Source organism: Somniosus microcephalus, chromosome 11, assembly GCF_052327205.1.
Source record: "Somniosus microcephalus isolate GS21.2 chromosome 11, FLI_Smic_1.0, whole genome shotgun sequence".
In the NCBI taxonomy this organism is placed as follows: Eukaryota; Metazoa; Chordata; class Chondrichthyes; order Squaliformes; family Somniosidae; genus Somniosus; species Somniosus microcephalus.
In genome coordinates, this window is record NC_140997.1 from 197751968 (window position 1) to 197764817 (window position 12850).

At 40.1% G+C, this 12850-nt stretch overlaps 1 protein-coding gene across 1 annotated transcript in view; it reads left to right on the forward strand.

The window, feature by feature from the left end:
- Positions 1-12502, forward strand: part of actr8 (actin related protein 8) — a 37330-nt gene extending 24828 nt beyond the window's left edge. The window contains exons 6-13 of the mRNA XM_086001649.1: positions 979-1072; positions 1522-1654; positions 2951-3104; positions 4331-4426; positions 5144-5284; positions 6091-6355; positions 6480-6643; positions 12077-12502. Of these exons, the coding sequence (XP_085857775.1) occupies positions 979-1072; positions 1522-1654; positions 2951-3104; positions 4331-4426; positions 5144-5284; positions 6091-6355; positions 6480-6643; positions 12077-12220 (1191 nt within the window). The 3' untranslated portion in view covers positions 12221-12502. The remainder of the gene's footprint in view (positions 1-978; positions 1073-1521; positions 1655-2950; positions 3105-4330; positions 4427-5143; positions 5285-6090; positions 6356-6479; positions 6644-12076) is intronic.
- The last annotated feature ends 348 nt before the right edge of the window (positions 12503-12850 follow it).

The window sequence follows — 12850 nt, forward strand, 5'->3', positions numbered from 1 at the left end:
TGTGCCTTTCTAAATCATCTTCAATGAAACATTCATCATGGTGAGTCTCCTCTCAACTTAGAATGCCAAATCCCCAAATTCCCCTTTACGCTTATCTGAATCCTCTCCAATGCACAATCTCTTTTGATATATCTAAAATTGCATATAATATTCCAATTATGGATTTGCCAGGGATCTGTACATGGTTCGAGTAACTTGTTTCAACTCCTGAACATCATTATCTAGATGGTACTAAACTTGTCCCAGCTTGGGTGTCAGGATTGATATTTAATGTCGTCTGAAGTGCCTGTTTCCAGGTTAATCTGTGAACCCACTCTTGCATCAGTGAGCAGCTCCAATGCGTGATAGAGTGCAAGAAGTGACCCAACATGATGGATCTTCATTGTAGCCAATATAACTAATCAAATCAACTTGTAGGAGAAATTTGCAGCCATACTTGTTTTTATAATCCTTGTAGGCTACCAAATTTATTACATCATCTCTCGTTGATTGTTTGTATTTTTTATGTGTGAATTCCACGTGTATGCAAGTAAACTATGTCTCTATTACCTTTTCTTCACACTGACTGAAGATTCAATGGCAGCCATTAATCCAGCACAAATGGAGCTTTTGCAAACACGTATCAATATTTACAATTGGAAAGCCATCTTGTGAGGGAGCAGCAGAGAAAACAACCTTCACTTTTTCATTGCAGCACTTCTTCAAAACTGCACTAAAGTGTCAGTCTAGATTATGTGCTCAAGTCCATGGAGAGAATTTGGGGGCAAAATATTCTTTCAAACTTTTAAAATGTATTTTGCTATTGATAGAACCTGACATAGGAGTTTTCAAAGCATTTTGAAACCGAATGTTGCGACCCATTCAACATTTATAATATATAATAGATACATCAAGGCACCTTTTCCTTTTGTATTGAACTTTAAAAAATATTATGATGATTCTGGGATTTATTTGATTCTTTTGTTTTGATTACACAAGTATTACAGGTGTATTCTGCTAATCCCAGATATCTACAACAGACAACATGTTAAAGAGCTGATAAACCTACTTTTGAACAATATAGGATTCTCGGGTAAGCGTACATAGTATATTTATTATTGCAGTTGATCTAGCCGCACACATTTAATTTTAACGTGGCCCTGTACCAAAATATTCAATAAAAGAGTACTCTCAATTGTTTCTGTAAGAAAAAGGGTAAAATTTTGGGTGTGCCCCTTCCTCAGAATTTAAAACTTCAATCTTTCCCTTTCACATGCTGATGAATCTGTTGTGCATTTCCTGTTTTATTTCACATTCATGATTTTTAATTTTAAATCTAAAATAATTTTTCTATTTGAAAGTATTAACTGAAATTAATAACTGCTCATATTGAATGAGGTAATTAATGTTCAGTTAAACGAGAATCAGCTGAATTCTTCCTTGTGCAATATCGTTTTAAAATTGTGCATATTTTCTCATTTTTAACACCTTTTGATTATGACTGATTTTAGTTATTCTTTGTCTTTTTATGATGTTTTCCAGGTGTTGTTGTCCATCAGGAATCAATCTCTGCTACATTTGGAAGTGGTTTAAGCAGTGCTTGTGTTGTAGACGTAGGGGAACAGAAGACTAGTGTGTGTTGTGTAGAGGATGGAGTTTCACATCGAAATACCAGGTCAGGTACATGTTCCATTTTTAATGGTGGATTAAAGACTTCTTTTCATTCGTACCTAATTGGGTTTGGATCCTGGTAACCAGTGGAATAACCTAACCTGCCTCTATTATATCTGAGGAAAAAAAAGCTCATAAGTGTTTTAACTTGGGCATAGATTTTTTTTAAGCAGGCACTAACTATAGAAAGGAAATATCTGCAATCCAGATCTGTCAGGTCTCACTCATTTGGAGTACAACTCAACTCCATATTAGTCTGAAGTGTAATCTATTTAATGTATGCCATTTTCAAAGCTAAATACTGCTCCATATAGTTAAATGGCTTTGCAATCTGACTTGCTATTTTTGGTCATGAATTGTACTCCTAATATTTTCCTGAAGTTAACCGCACTGCCACAGCTTGCAGCTTTAAGTCACAATGGTGACCGTTGATAAATTGTAAATGGTCTGGTGCCGCTGTAATGTTAAAAGAAAATCTTGTTTAAAAATATGCTATGGTGTTGGGCTGTTGACTGGGAGACTTATTCACATTCCAATGGTGATAACTTTTCATTTGGCCACATTTGCCAGTCTCGTCTGGCACATTTGAGGATAAATACTTGTGTCAATTTTAGCTCTTTATGGAAGGAGTTTCCATGAGCTGGATTGTTCTGACCTTACAACGAAGGCTGATGGTACAGATCTGGGATAGGGAAAGAAAGACCAGGGCTCAAGTACACATTAACATCTCTGCTTTGTGCATGTGCACTAATGTAGATAGAGACATACGTTCTTGGCTGTCCTTCAACTTATTTTCATTTTTTAAACGTAATTTGGTTTATTGAACTAGTGCCTTATACAGTGAAACTTAACGGAATATATATAAACAACTTACATTGTATAGTGCCTTTAACATTGTAAAGCACTTTGGGGCATTTTTCTGAGGCCTAATCGGATGAAAATGGACTCCTAACCAAAATAGGAGACATCAGAGTGGTGACTAAAAGTCCGGACAAAGAGGTGGGTTTTAAGGAGGGTCTTAAAGGAAGAGAAGGAGGTGGCAAGGTGGAAGGGCTTAGGGAGGGAATTCCGGGAGGGAATTCCAGAGCGTGGGGCTGAGATGGCTGAAGGCACAGCTGTGAATGGTGGGGGTGCGATTGGGGTGTAAATCTTAATGAACATGTGCTAGACCACGTGAGTTTTTTAAATAATCAATTTGTTTAGATTTGTACTTTTTCTTCTAATCCTTATACCACCAATAAACATGTATAACTAAAGGTAATGTGCATGTTGACTAAACTGATTAATCTGTGATCTACAGGCTACGTTTAGCATATGGAGGATCTGATGTGACCAGATGTTTCTTCTGGCTTATGCAGCGGTCCGGTTTCCCATATAGAGATTGTCAAGTATTCAATCGAATGGACTGTCTTCTTCTTCAGCAGCTTAAAGAGACATTCTGCCATCTAGACCAGGTCAGACATAACTCCAGTAAAAGTCTAAATAGAGAAACTCCAGAAAAACAAGTGAAAAATATAATTCTAGATCTTGTAATCTTGAGTAAAAAAGGAGTTCGGCAATGTTTTAAAATAATATATTTTGGGAAAGGCTCGCAAAGTTGATTTTATAATTCTCTCATAAATTGAAAAATAATTTAGAAAATAAGTTTTTTATATGTATTTTGATTTTTGAAGTTAACCCATCTTTTAATTCTCCAATTAAAATTACACGAATTGTGAAAAGTGCAACCAGTCCCTTATTGCACTAAACTTCAGCGAGAGCCCGATCTCCCGAAATGATACATAATGATATAGGAGTGGTAGATGCTGAATCCAGTGTGAGCCAAGAGTTGACTCGATTTCATTCTGTTAATGTGCTGCCCTCCCAGGCACCTTTCACAAGAAATTTTTAAAAATCAGCAATTAAATTAGAACGTGCTGGATGCAAGTGAAGATTTTTCCTAAGCCCTGCACCCAGGCACGCTGAATCACTTGGGTGCAGTAAATATCAGAAAATTAGCTATGCAACATTGGAGCACACGCCTGTACAGGAACTCTATAATTTTCCTTCACTATTTTAAATGGAGAAAAATCAGCTGGGTACCTAATAAAGGTGTGCGCTCTGACCCACCCAATTTTCTAATACTAACTTCACCCAGGTCATACATCCAGTGTATTTGAACACAGACCCAGGAAAATCTCCCCTTGGGTCCAATATTCTGTTCTCCTAAAATGAATGCAGGGCTGCAGGAAAAGGCTGCACTCATCCCAGTACATGGGTCTGCCATTGGAGTAAAGTTAAATTGTGTGTTGCTTTTTTAACATCCTGCATTTTGTAAGGGACACCTGTCGAGCATGACTTGAGTCTTCCATAGAATAACCCTTAAATTACTAAATTAATCATTTTCATCTTTACAAGTAGTCCCATACTGCAACTTTTTAAGTAATTGGGATATAACTCTTTCAGGGATTACTTTAGTAAACTAGATTAAAATGGGAGTTTCTCGGACCTTCTTTCATCCCTTCCTGTCTCTTTCCCCCCCCCCCCCCCCCCCCCGGCCTCCCAAGGTTTTAAGGAAGATTGTTTTATGATGAGCTTTAAGTATTATGATTCTGTCATTAGACTTTCTGAATGCTGATAAGCTGAAAATTTTATAAAGGTGTAGAATAAAACCTTCCTATTGTTCCACTTCACTGAACAGGATATCTCTGGAATTCAGGATCATGAGTTCAAGATCCGTCACCCGGATTCTCCAGCGTTATTATACCAGTTGCGACAAGGAGATGAAAAATTACAGGTGACTGAAACGTGTATTTTAAAGATATTTTCTTTTGAGTAACTTTATAATTTGTAGTGACTGAAACATTCTCGTCTTTTTTCTAAAGAAGAATTTCAAGTTCAGTCTGAGACAAATATTGTATTTTGGAGAAATAGCAATATTGAATTTTACACTCCAGGTGGCTGCCATAGTTTTCTTATCTTAGTGTGTTCTGGGTATAAGAATGTTTAGATTTTTATGCATCAAAATTCAGTCTAAAGTCTAAAGATAGTTGTAAAGAACAAACTAGCTACCATGGTGTCTCAGTATGGACTCTAAAGGAAGAGTAACAGCATCTTTTGATAGTGAAAAAAATGCATTATTACAAGCAGAGATGTGCTTTTCTTGCATAGAGCAGCAACAAGCTGTTGCGATCATTAAGGAGATGATTGTAATTGCAAGTAAACTAAAAAAGCTTACAAGTTTTTAAATGACCTGGCAATTCTCTCAATAAAAGCCATTTTCAATGCATTATTAATATTTCCACTATAAACTTATTTCTGCATTTAAAATGGGACTGCTTTGGACTTGCTTTATCTTGGACAGAATGAAGACTTGATGTCTTTGATAGGCACTTGGGAATATTGGCTTGTAAGCTTCCATTCAGAGTGCTTATTCAGAACCAAATAAGACAGACTATTTTGAGCTTTGAATGCCAGTTAATAAATTCAGTATTTGCATACATCCAAACTATAGGCACCAATGGCCTTGTTTTATCCAGCTACCTTTGGAATTGTGGGACAGAAGATAACCTCATTACAACACAGATCACATGGTGACTCGGAAGATCCACATGATGAACATTACTTAGTGGCAACGCAGAGTAAGCAGGAACAGGTGAGGATGTGAATTTGGTAATACATAACAGGACAGTCTGTATTATGACGGATACCCAGTAAGATAGAAAAGAAATTAGTTAAATCATTACTCACTACAAAATACAGGAAAAACTCTTTTAACCGGCACCTAAATATCCAGAAATCTTTCTTAATCGGCAAAATTCAGGAGTCGGTTCAGGTAAGTTTTACTATATATTAGTGGCCATGTAACCGGGGTTCCTGGATCTGTGGCCGTGTAACCGGGGTTCCTGCACCTGTGGCCGTGTAACCGGGGTTCCTGCACCTGTGGCCGTGCAACAGGGACTCTTGGATCTGTGGCCGTGTAACCGGGACTCCTGCACAAGTGCCGTGTAACCGGGGCTCCTACACCTGTGGCCGTGTACAGGGCTCTCGTACCTTGGTAAGTATACCTCTCTGTAATCCAGACTTTTTGATCAACCGGCACTGTAGTGTATGTACCTTTTAAGAGGAATTATGTTTTTGAAGCCCCTGTATACTGTAGTACCAGTAGTGACCACTCGGGTATATAAGCCTGTGTAGCGTCTTGTGTAGTTAGTTCACCTCCAGACTTTGTTCAGTAAACACTTGTTAAATCAACTCCTGCATTCCGTGTCTCCATTAACACACAGATCTAACAGGCACCACGCCGGTCCTGTCGGTGCCGGATAAAAAAGAATTTCCTGTAGTGTGTATACATGCTTGTTGAAGAATCTGCAGAACTAATTATAATGGTTCTGTGCTTGTACTTTCTTGAAATAGTTGCACGTATTTTATACCAAGCCAGTTAATTTGTTAATTGCCTAGGCTGCCAAAGCTATTGCCGAGAGGAAAGCACTGGCTAAGTATGCAGGATTTGAAGCAGAATCGGGCGCTCAGAATTCTGACAGTGCAGAGAAGTGTCATTCTCATGAACTAGAACTTGGAACTTCTCAGCATGATTGCCTACTGGCAGGAAATGATTCTGAGGATCTACCAGCAGCTCTGATGGCCAGAAAAACAACTGTGTCACAATTTGAAGGAAAGGCTTTGGGGCTTGATAAATCAATACTGCATAGTATTGATTGCTGTGGTAAGAACAATGTACTGTAATTTCATAAAATTGTATCATTCAAGGATGAAACATTTGAAGTTCATACTATTTTAATATCCTCCTGGTCCTGTACATCACATAAGAAAAACATGTACACTTTCAGGTTCTGATGAAACGAAAAAGAAAATGTACAGTTCCATTTTGGTGGTTGGAGGAGGTCTAATGTTCCACGGGGCTCAAGAATTTTTACAACACAGAATTTTGAACAAAATGCCACCATCATTCCGAAGAATAGTAGAAAATGTTGAAGTTATCACAAGACCCAAGGTGAGAAAAATATCTCCTTTTATACTATACCAAAATATTATATAGTGTTATTAAAAGGTCCGTTTAAATACCTGTCTGATCCAGACTACTGACCGCTCTGTCTGATCTAGATGACTTGACAGTTTAGTAGACCACCAAAGATGCACTGTTTTACCTATGTCATCTAAGGCTTCAACTGGCTAATGGTTACTTTAGTATTAGTCCTACAGGATCCATTCACTTGATAAAAGATAGGGGTCATTTTAATTCCTGGAGCGAAGGCGGCAAAATGAACGGCGTGCCTGTCTGGGAGCAGCAACAGGCAGGCGTGGCTCCATTAGCATGCCGTTGCTGACTTCCCGACCAAAAGACCATGAAATGGCTGTCCGGACATTATAACCTGGCAGCAGGAGGCCACCGCTGGTGACCCTGGGGAACAGTCCGCGCTACAAGATAAGTGTTATGGGAGGGGAATCCTCCTGACCCAGGAGGAAACCTCCAGAAAAATGTTTCAAACTCGCCATACTGGCTTCTTCTGGCCCTGGCTGCTGTTCCCAGCAGGTTTTCTTCAGGAGGAATTTCAGTTGTTCGAGTACTAGAATTTCACAAAATAACTCCAACTCCATAAATTTGGGATTTTGCTTCCCCGCTCTGGCCTCCGGTTAAAATCACATCAGTGGAGCCTGATCTGCATATTTAAAGAGAACCCCTCCAGCTAGGGCGGATGTTCTTGCCGCCTATAATTTAAAATTGCAGTCAGCCAGATCAGAGCGGGGAAGGACTGGGTAAGATCCCCTCGCTCCATTTTAACACTCTCCCCTCTATTTCCACCCCCCCCCCCCCCCCCCCAAAACTTGGTTTCCAACAAGCAGGGGATGTTAAAATAGACCCCAATGTTGAGAGATGAGTTTGCAACTAAATTCACTGGGCGTGCTGGTTGACAGTATGTACAGTATAAATGAGGTAAATTCTGAATGTTTGCAGAACATGTGAATTTAATGTAGCCTAGGGTAAGTGAATAGAGTAAATGGAAGTTGAGCTGCTATCAGGAGCTTTAATTATTGATGTAGTTTGATTCATTTATAAATGCTGTTCCATTCAAATTAATTTGTATGTAAAAGACAAGAAATACATTTTAAAATGGGGTCTATGATTCTACGATCTGGGGTAGTAGAAACTGGCACTAAATGACAGTGGATTAAAGGTCATCCTCAATCACTGACAGAAACACCACAAAATATTCAGAATGATGGTCACAGTTTGTAGTGTACAAATATTTAAAGAACATGAAAATTAACTTCAAACCAACTTACAGGTAGGCCAGGCACAGATGATACAGTAATTTCTAAACTTTGAAATGAGGTTTCCAAGAGGCTTAATGGGTGAAACTGAGCAATATAAGCAAAGAAAGTCCCAGCTTTGATGCCTGATCAGTGCTGAAGTAGCTGATCTCGGACAAAGGGGTGCGATAACTGGCTTCAGTACCCTGTGTTAGAGAAGGTAATAAAACATCCAGTGCTCCTCCTCTTGATTACTATCAAGTGTTCCATCAGTACCTACTGGAATGTGTATGTGATCTTGGTGATGGTCCCCACAGTCTAACAACCTGCCACCACACATGTCAAGGCATACACTAGGGCCGCGATTTTCTCAATCAATACGGCATGGGACGGGCCAGGTGGCTTCCAGGTTCCAGTCCCACCCCCAACCACATCTGGCCCACAGACGTGATTTTACGTCAGTTGGCCTTGTTAAGCCCGCCCTGCAGGCTTGCCGGCCAATTAAGACGAAGCCGGTCAGATGACATCATTTGATGATGCGTCATCTGCCGGTTTTCTTAAAGGGGACCACTCACAATTTTTTTTTGACAGCTGATTTCTCAGTGTTTGCCAGCATTGAGGTGCTGCAAACACTGACAATCACTGTACAAAGGTGAGCTCTTGCACCCAGGCTCTCCAATGGCTCCCTCCTTCAGCTAGAACAGATGGCAGCTGCAGATGGGGTTGCAGAAGCGATCTGTCACTGGCGAGAGAGGTTCTCCCAATGAGGTGGGACTAGACATACAAATCAAAACTTGTTTAAAAATGAATTTCCCAACATTTTCTTACCTCAAACTCACCAGTGCACCATCGGATCCTTCACACCACTTCTGCAGCTGTCATCAATGCAGAAACATTACAGCAGGCTCACAACACATTACACTTACCTGGCGTGGTGTCCGGACGTCAGGAAGCCTGAAGTAGAAGTGTCAAAATTGAAAAAGAGCCTGCTTAACTGCCTGTTAACAACCTTTAACAGGCAGTTAAGTGGCTATAATCCTCTTCCTGCCGCTAGGTGTCGGGTCCATGCGCAAGTCGGGGACCTGACACTTGGGAAGATTGATTGGAGGCAGGTTGACAGCGGGTTTCCTGCCCGCTGTCAATCTTTGCAATTTTGCCGGAGGTCCCGCCTCCAAACCCGTCCCCTGAGCGCCGGCAAAATTCCGGTCTTGGTGTCAGCAGACTAACAACATTAATGGAAAAATATCCTAGTGCAAAGATAGTATTAGATAGGAAAACTTTAATGTCTTTATATGAAAATGTTTTAATTTTTGCATATCTGAGTTTGAAAGATTGACACATACTGTCCATTCTTCATATTTTCATGTATGAAATACAGCTTTTCTCCAACAAGCTCAGTTTCTATATTTTCCTATCTAACCCTGACCAGAATCAGGTCTGGAAATGATTCACATGGAACACTTTAATCGGGTATGATTTCCAGGTATCCTGCAGAATTGGCAGAGTATCTTTCTGAAATGCATTGAATGGTCAGTTAATTGTAAATAAATACTACTTGCCTAAATTGCATATTTTGATTTGTTCACATCACAAAGCATTATAGAATAAATGGGTAGAGAGAAAAGGTGGTAGAGAGAAAACGGGGAATTATAGACCGGTAAACCTGACATTGGTAGTGGGGAAAATGCTAGAGTCCATTATAAAAGATGTAATAGCAGAGCACTTGGAAAACAGTGACAGGATCGGACAAAGTCAACATGGATTTACAAAAGGTAAATCGTGCTTGACTAATCGACTGGAATTTTTTGAGGATGTAACTGGTAAAATAGATAAGGGAGAACCAGTGGATGTGGTGTATTTGGACTTTCAGAAGGTTTTCGATAAGGTCCCGCATAAGAGATTAGTGTGTAAAGTTAAGGCACATGGGATTGGGGGCAAGGTATTGACTTGGATAGAGAACTGGTTGGCAGACAGAAAGCAAAGAGTTGGAATAAACGGGTCTTTTTCCGAGTGGCAGGCACTAGTGGGGTACCGCAGGGATCGGTCCTTGGACCCCAGCTATTCACAATATATATTAATGATCTAGACAAGGGAACTAGATGTAATATCTCCAAATTTGCAGACGACACAAAGCTGGGTGGGCGTGTGTGCTGTGAGGAGGATGCCGAGAAACTCCAGGATGATTTGGACAGGTTGGGTGATTGGGCAGAAGCATGGCAGATGCAATATAACGTGGATAAATGCGAGGTTATCCACTTTGGTGGCAAAAACAGGAAGGCAGATTATTATTTGAATGGCAATAGATTGGGAGAAGGGGAAGTGCAACGAGACCTGGGTGTCCTTGTGCACCAGTCGCTGAAGGTAAGCATGCAGGTGCAGCAGGCAGTTAAGAAGGCAAATGGTATGTTGGCCCTCGTAGCGAGAGGGTTTGAGTACAGGAACAAGGATGTCTTGCTGCAGTTGTACAGGGCCTTGGTGAGACCACATCTTGAGTATTGTGTGCAGTTTTGGTCACCTTATCTGAGGAAGGATGTACTTGCCATGGAAGGAGTGCAGCGAAGATTCACCAGGCTGATACCTGGGATGGCAGGAATGACGTATGAGGAGAGATTGTGTCGATTGGGCTTATACTCGCTGAAGTTTAGAAGAATGAGAGGGGATCTCATTGAAACTTATAAAATTCTGACAGGACTGGACAGACTAGATGCAGGAAGGATGTTCCCAATGGTCGGGGAGTCCAGAACCAGGGGTCACAGTCTAAAGATAAGGGGTAAGCCATTTAGAACAGAAATGAGGAGGAATTTCTTCACCCAGAGTGGTGAACCTGTGGAATTCTCTACCACAGAAGGCAGTAGAGGCCAATTCATTAAATATATTCAAGAAGGAGTTGGATATATTTCTTAAGGCTAAAGGGATCAAGGGGTATGGGGAGAAAGCAGGGACCGGGTACTGAATTTGGATGATCAGCCATGATCGCATTGAATGGCGGAGCAGGCTTGAGGGGCCGAATGGCCTACTCCTCCTATCTTCTATGTTTCTATGTTTCTGAATGCTATGATTTAGTGTTCCCAATGCATGGCTTCGCACGATTAATTTACAGATGGAAAATCTTGCAGGCCCCAGATAATGCACGCTGCGCCTGAATTCCCAATATGCTCTCTTGTTATGCGAATCTGAAAGGTAGGCGCACTAAATCCTAAAGTTTACCTCAATGTATTTTGAGACGACTAACTAGCATCATTTCTCCTGATGGTGTAAAATAATCATCTATGTTTGTCACCATCTCCTCCTCTGACCTCAAAATTGAGCCCTCTATTGCTAAAGCTGTCTCCAAGAATCTTGGTTTCCTCTCGTGTCAAACATTTCACAGCTCGGCACTCTTAAATTGCAGTCTGATGCTATGAATGAATTAAATACTGCTCTCATATCTGGAGAGATTTCTAAGTGACCACCTCGGTGAGAAATCTGAAGTCTTGAGACATGCTTACAGGAGAGGTGAGGGTGTAAAATTGGAGGGAAAGAAAATCACCACAATCTAGTTAAAGAAATGTCCTTGCCACGAGTTTCTTCCCAGCCTACATTTCAGCATATTCACTTAATTGCAAATCCAGTTATATGTATGCTTTACAGCACAATAGCAACATTTTTTTTCTGTCTTTTTTTTGTGAAACATTGTTCTGTGCCTTTAGGAAATGGTATTTATTCTTAAGTAATTTTCTCCACACCTGTGATATATTTTGTATTAGCAATGTGTTTGTAAAATAGTGCAGTAAAGAATGGTGACTGATGATGTATGTTTTGATTTCTCTTTAAAGTTAGTTGTCTTAGTTTTGAAGAATTTTGTCAGTTTTGAGAGAGGATCTACTGGTGGATGTACATTCTGTGCTTTCCCCCAGGAAGCAGAAGTGGTCACTACACCATTCTCTGGGCAAGATATGCTGGCCTTCAGGAATTCAGTTGAATATCCTAATTAGAACTGTGGAGAAATCTGCATTTCTGCTTGCTCTGTTATTTTTATTCCCTTTGCCCTTCAACAGAGCTTTAAAAATCCTCAACAGTGTTTCTAGAAAATGAGAGAAAGCAATAAGGCACAGTTTTAAGTTGCCTTTCAGCAATCTGTTGGTAAGATTCATAAGCTGATTCTTTTTCACTATTTATATCTTTTTATAATTAGGACATGGATCCACGCTTAATAGCATGGAAAGGTGGTGCTGTTCTGGCTTGTCTGGATACAACCCAGGAGCTCTGGATACACCAGCGCGAGTGGCAGCGGTTTGGAGTGCGCATGCTACGGGAGAGAGCACCATTTGTATGGTGAACAGTCCTATCCACAATGAGCCTTACAAAATAAAAGTCCATGACTGACTTTTCTGAAGGCATGGAAATATTATCAATATTGCATTTTTTTAAATAACCTGTTTGGATAAAATTAGTACAATTGCAAAACTGTTATAATTAAAAGGTCTACTGATGTATGTATAGTATTTTATGAAGAGTTTATCCAAACCCGTGTCACTGCTGCAAAAAAACCATGATCCTGATGATGCAGTTACTGTGCAAATATTTTGTATTCATTATAAATAAAAATTTTCCTGTCTCTCATTTGTCTCAAATTTTAGGCATGTTAGCACATCTGCCAAACTATTTACAAATTATCTTTTATATTTAAAATGACTGTGTAGAAGAGTTGATCGCTGTTTACTTGTTTCAGACACCATTTGAAAAGATTTCACTCCGACAGCCTTTAATTTTGCTTGGCCAGGCAAGGGATTTCTTCTTCCAGTGAACTACCAATCTTTCCGCTGTGGATTGCTTTGCCTCCTATTCCCAGTCTGCTTATGGTATCTTGGCTGAGAGTTTTCGGTACCAATTTAGCTGAGGGTAAAGCATTCAAGTCACAAATGAAGCGTTCCCCCCCCCCCCTCCCCCAATCTTCATTTTGAAGACA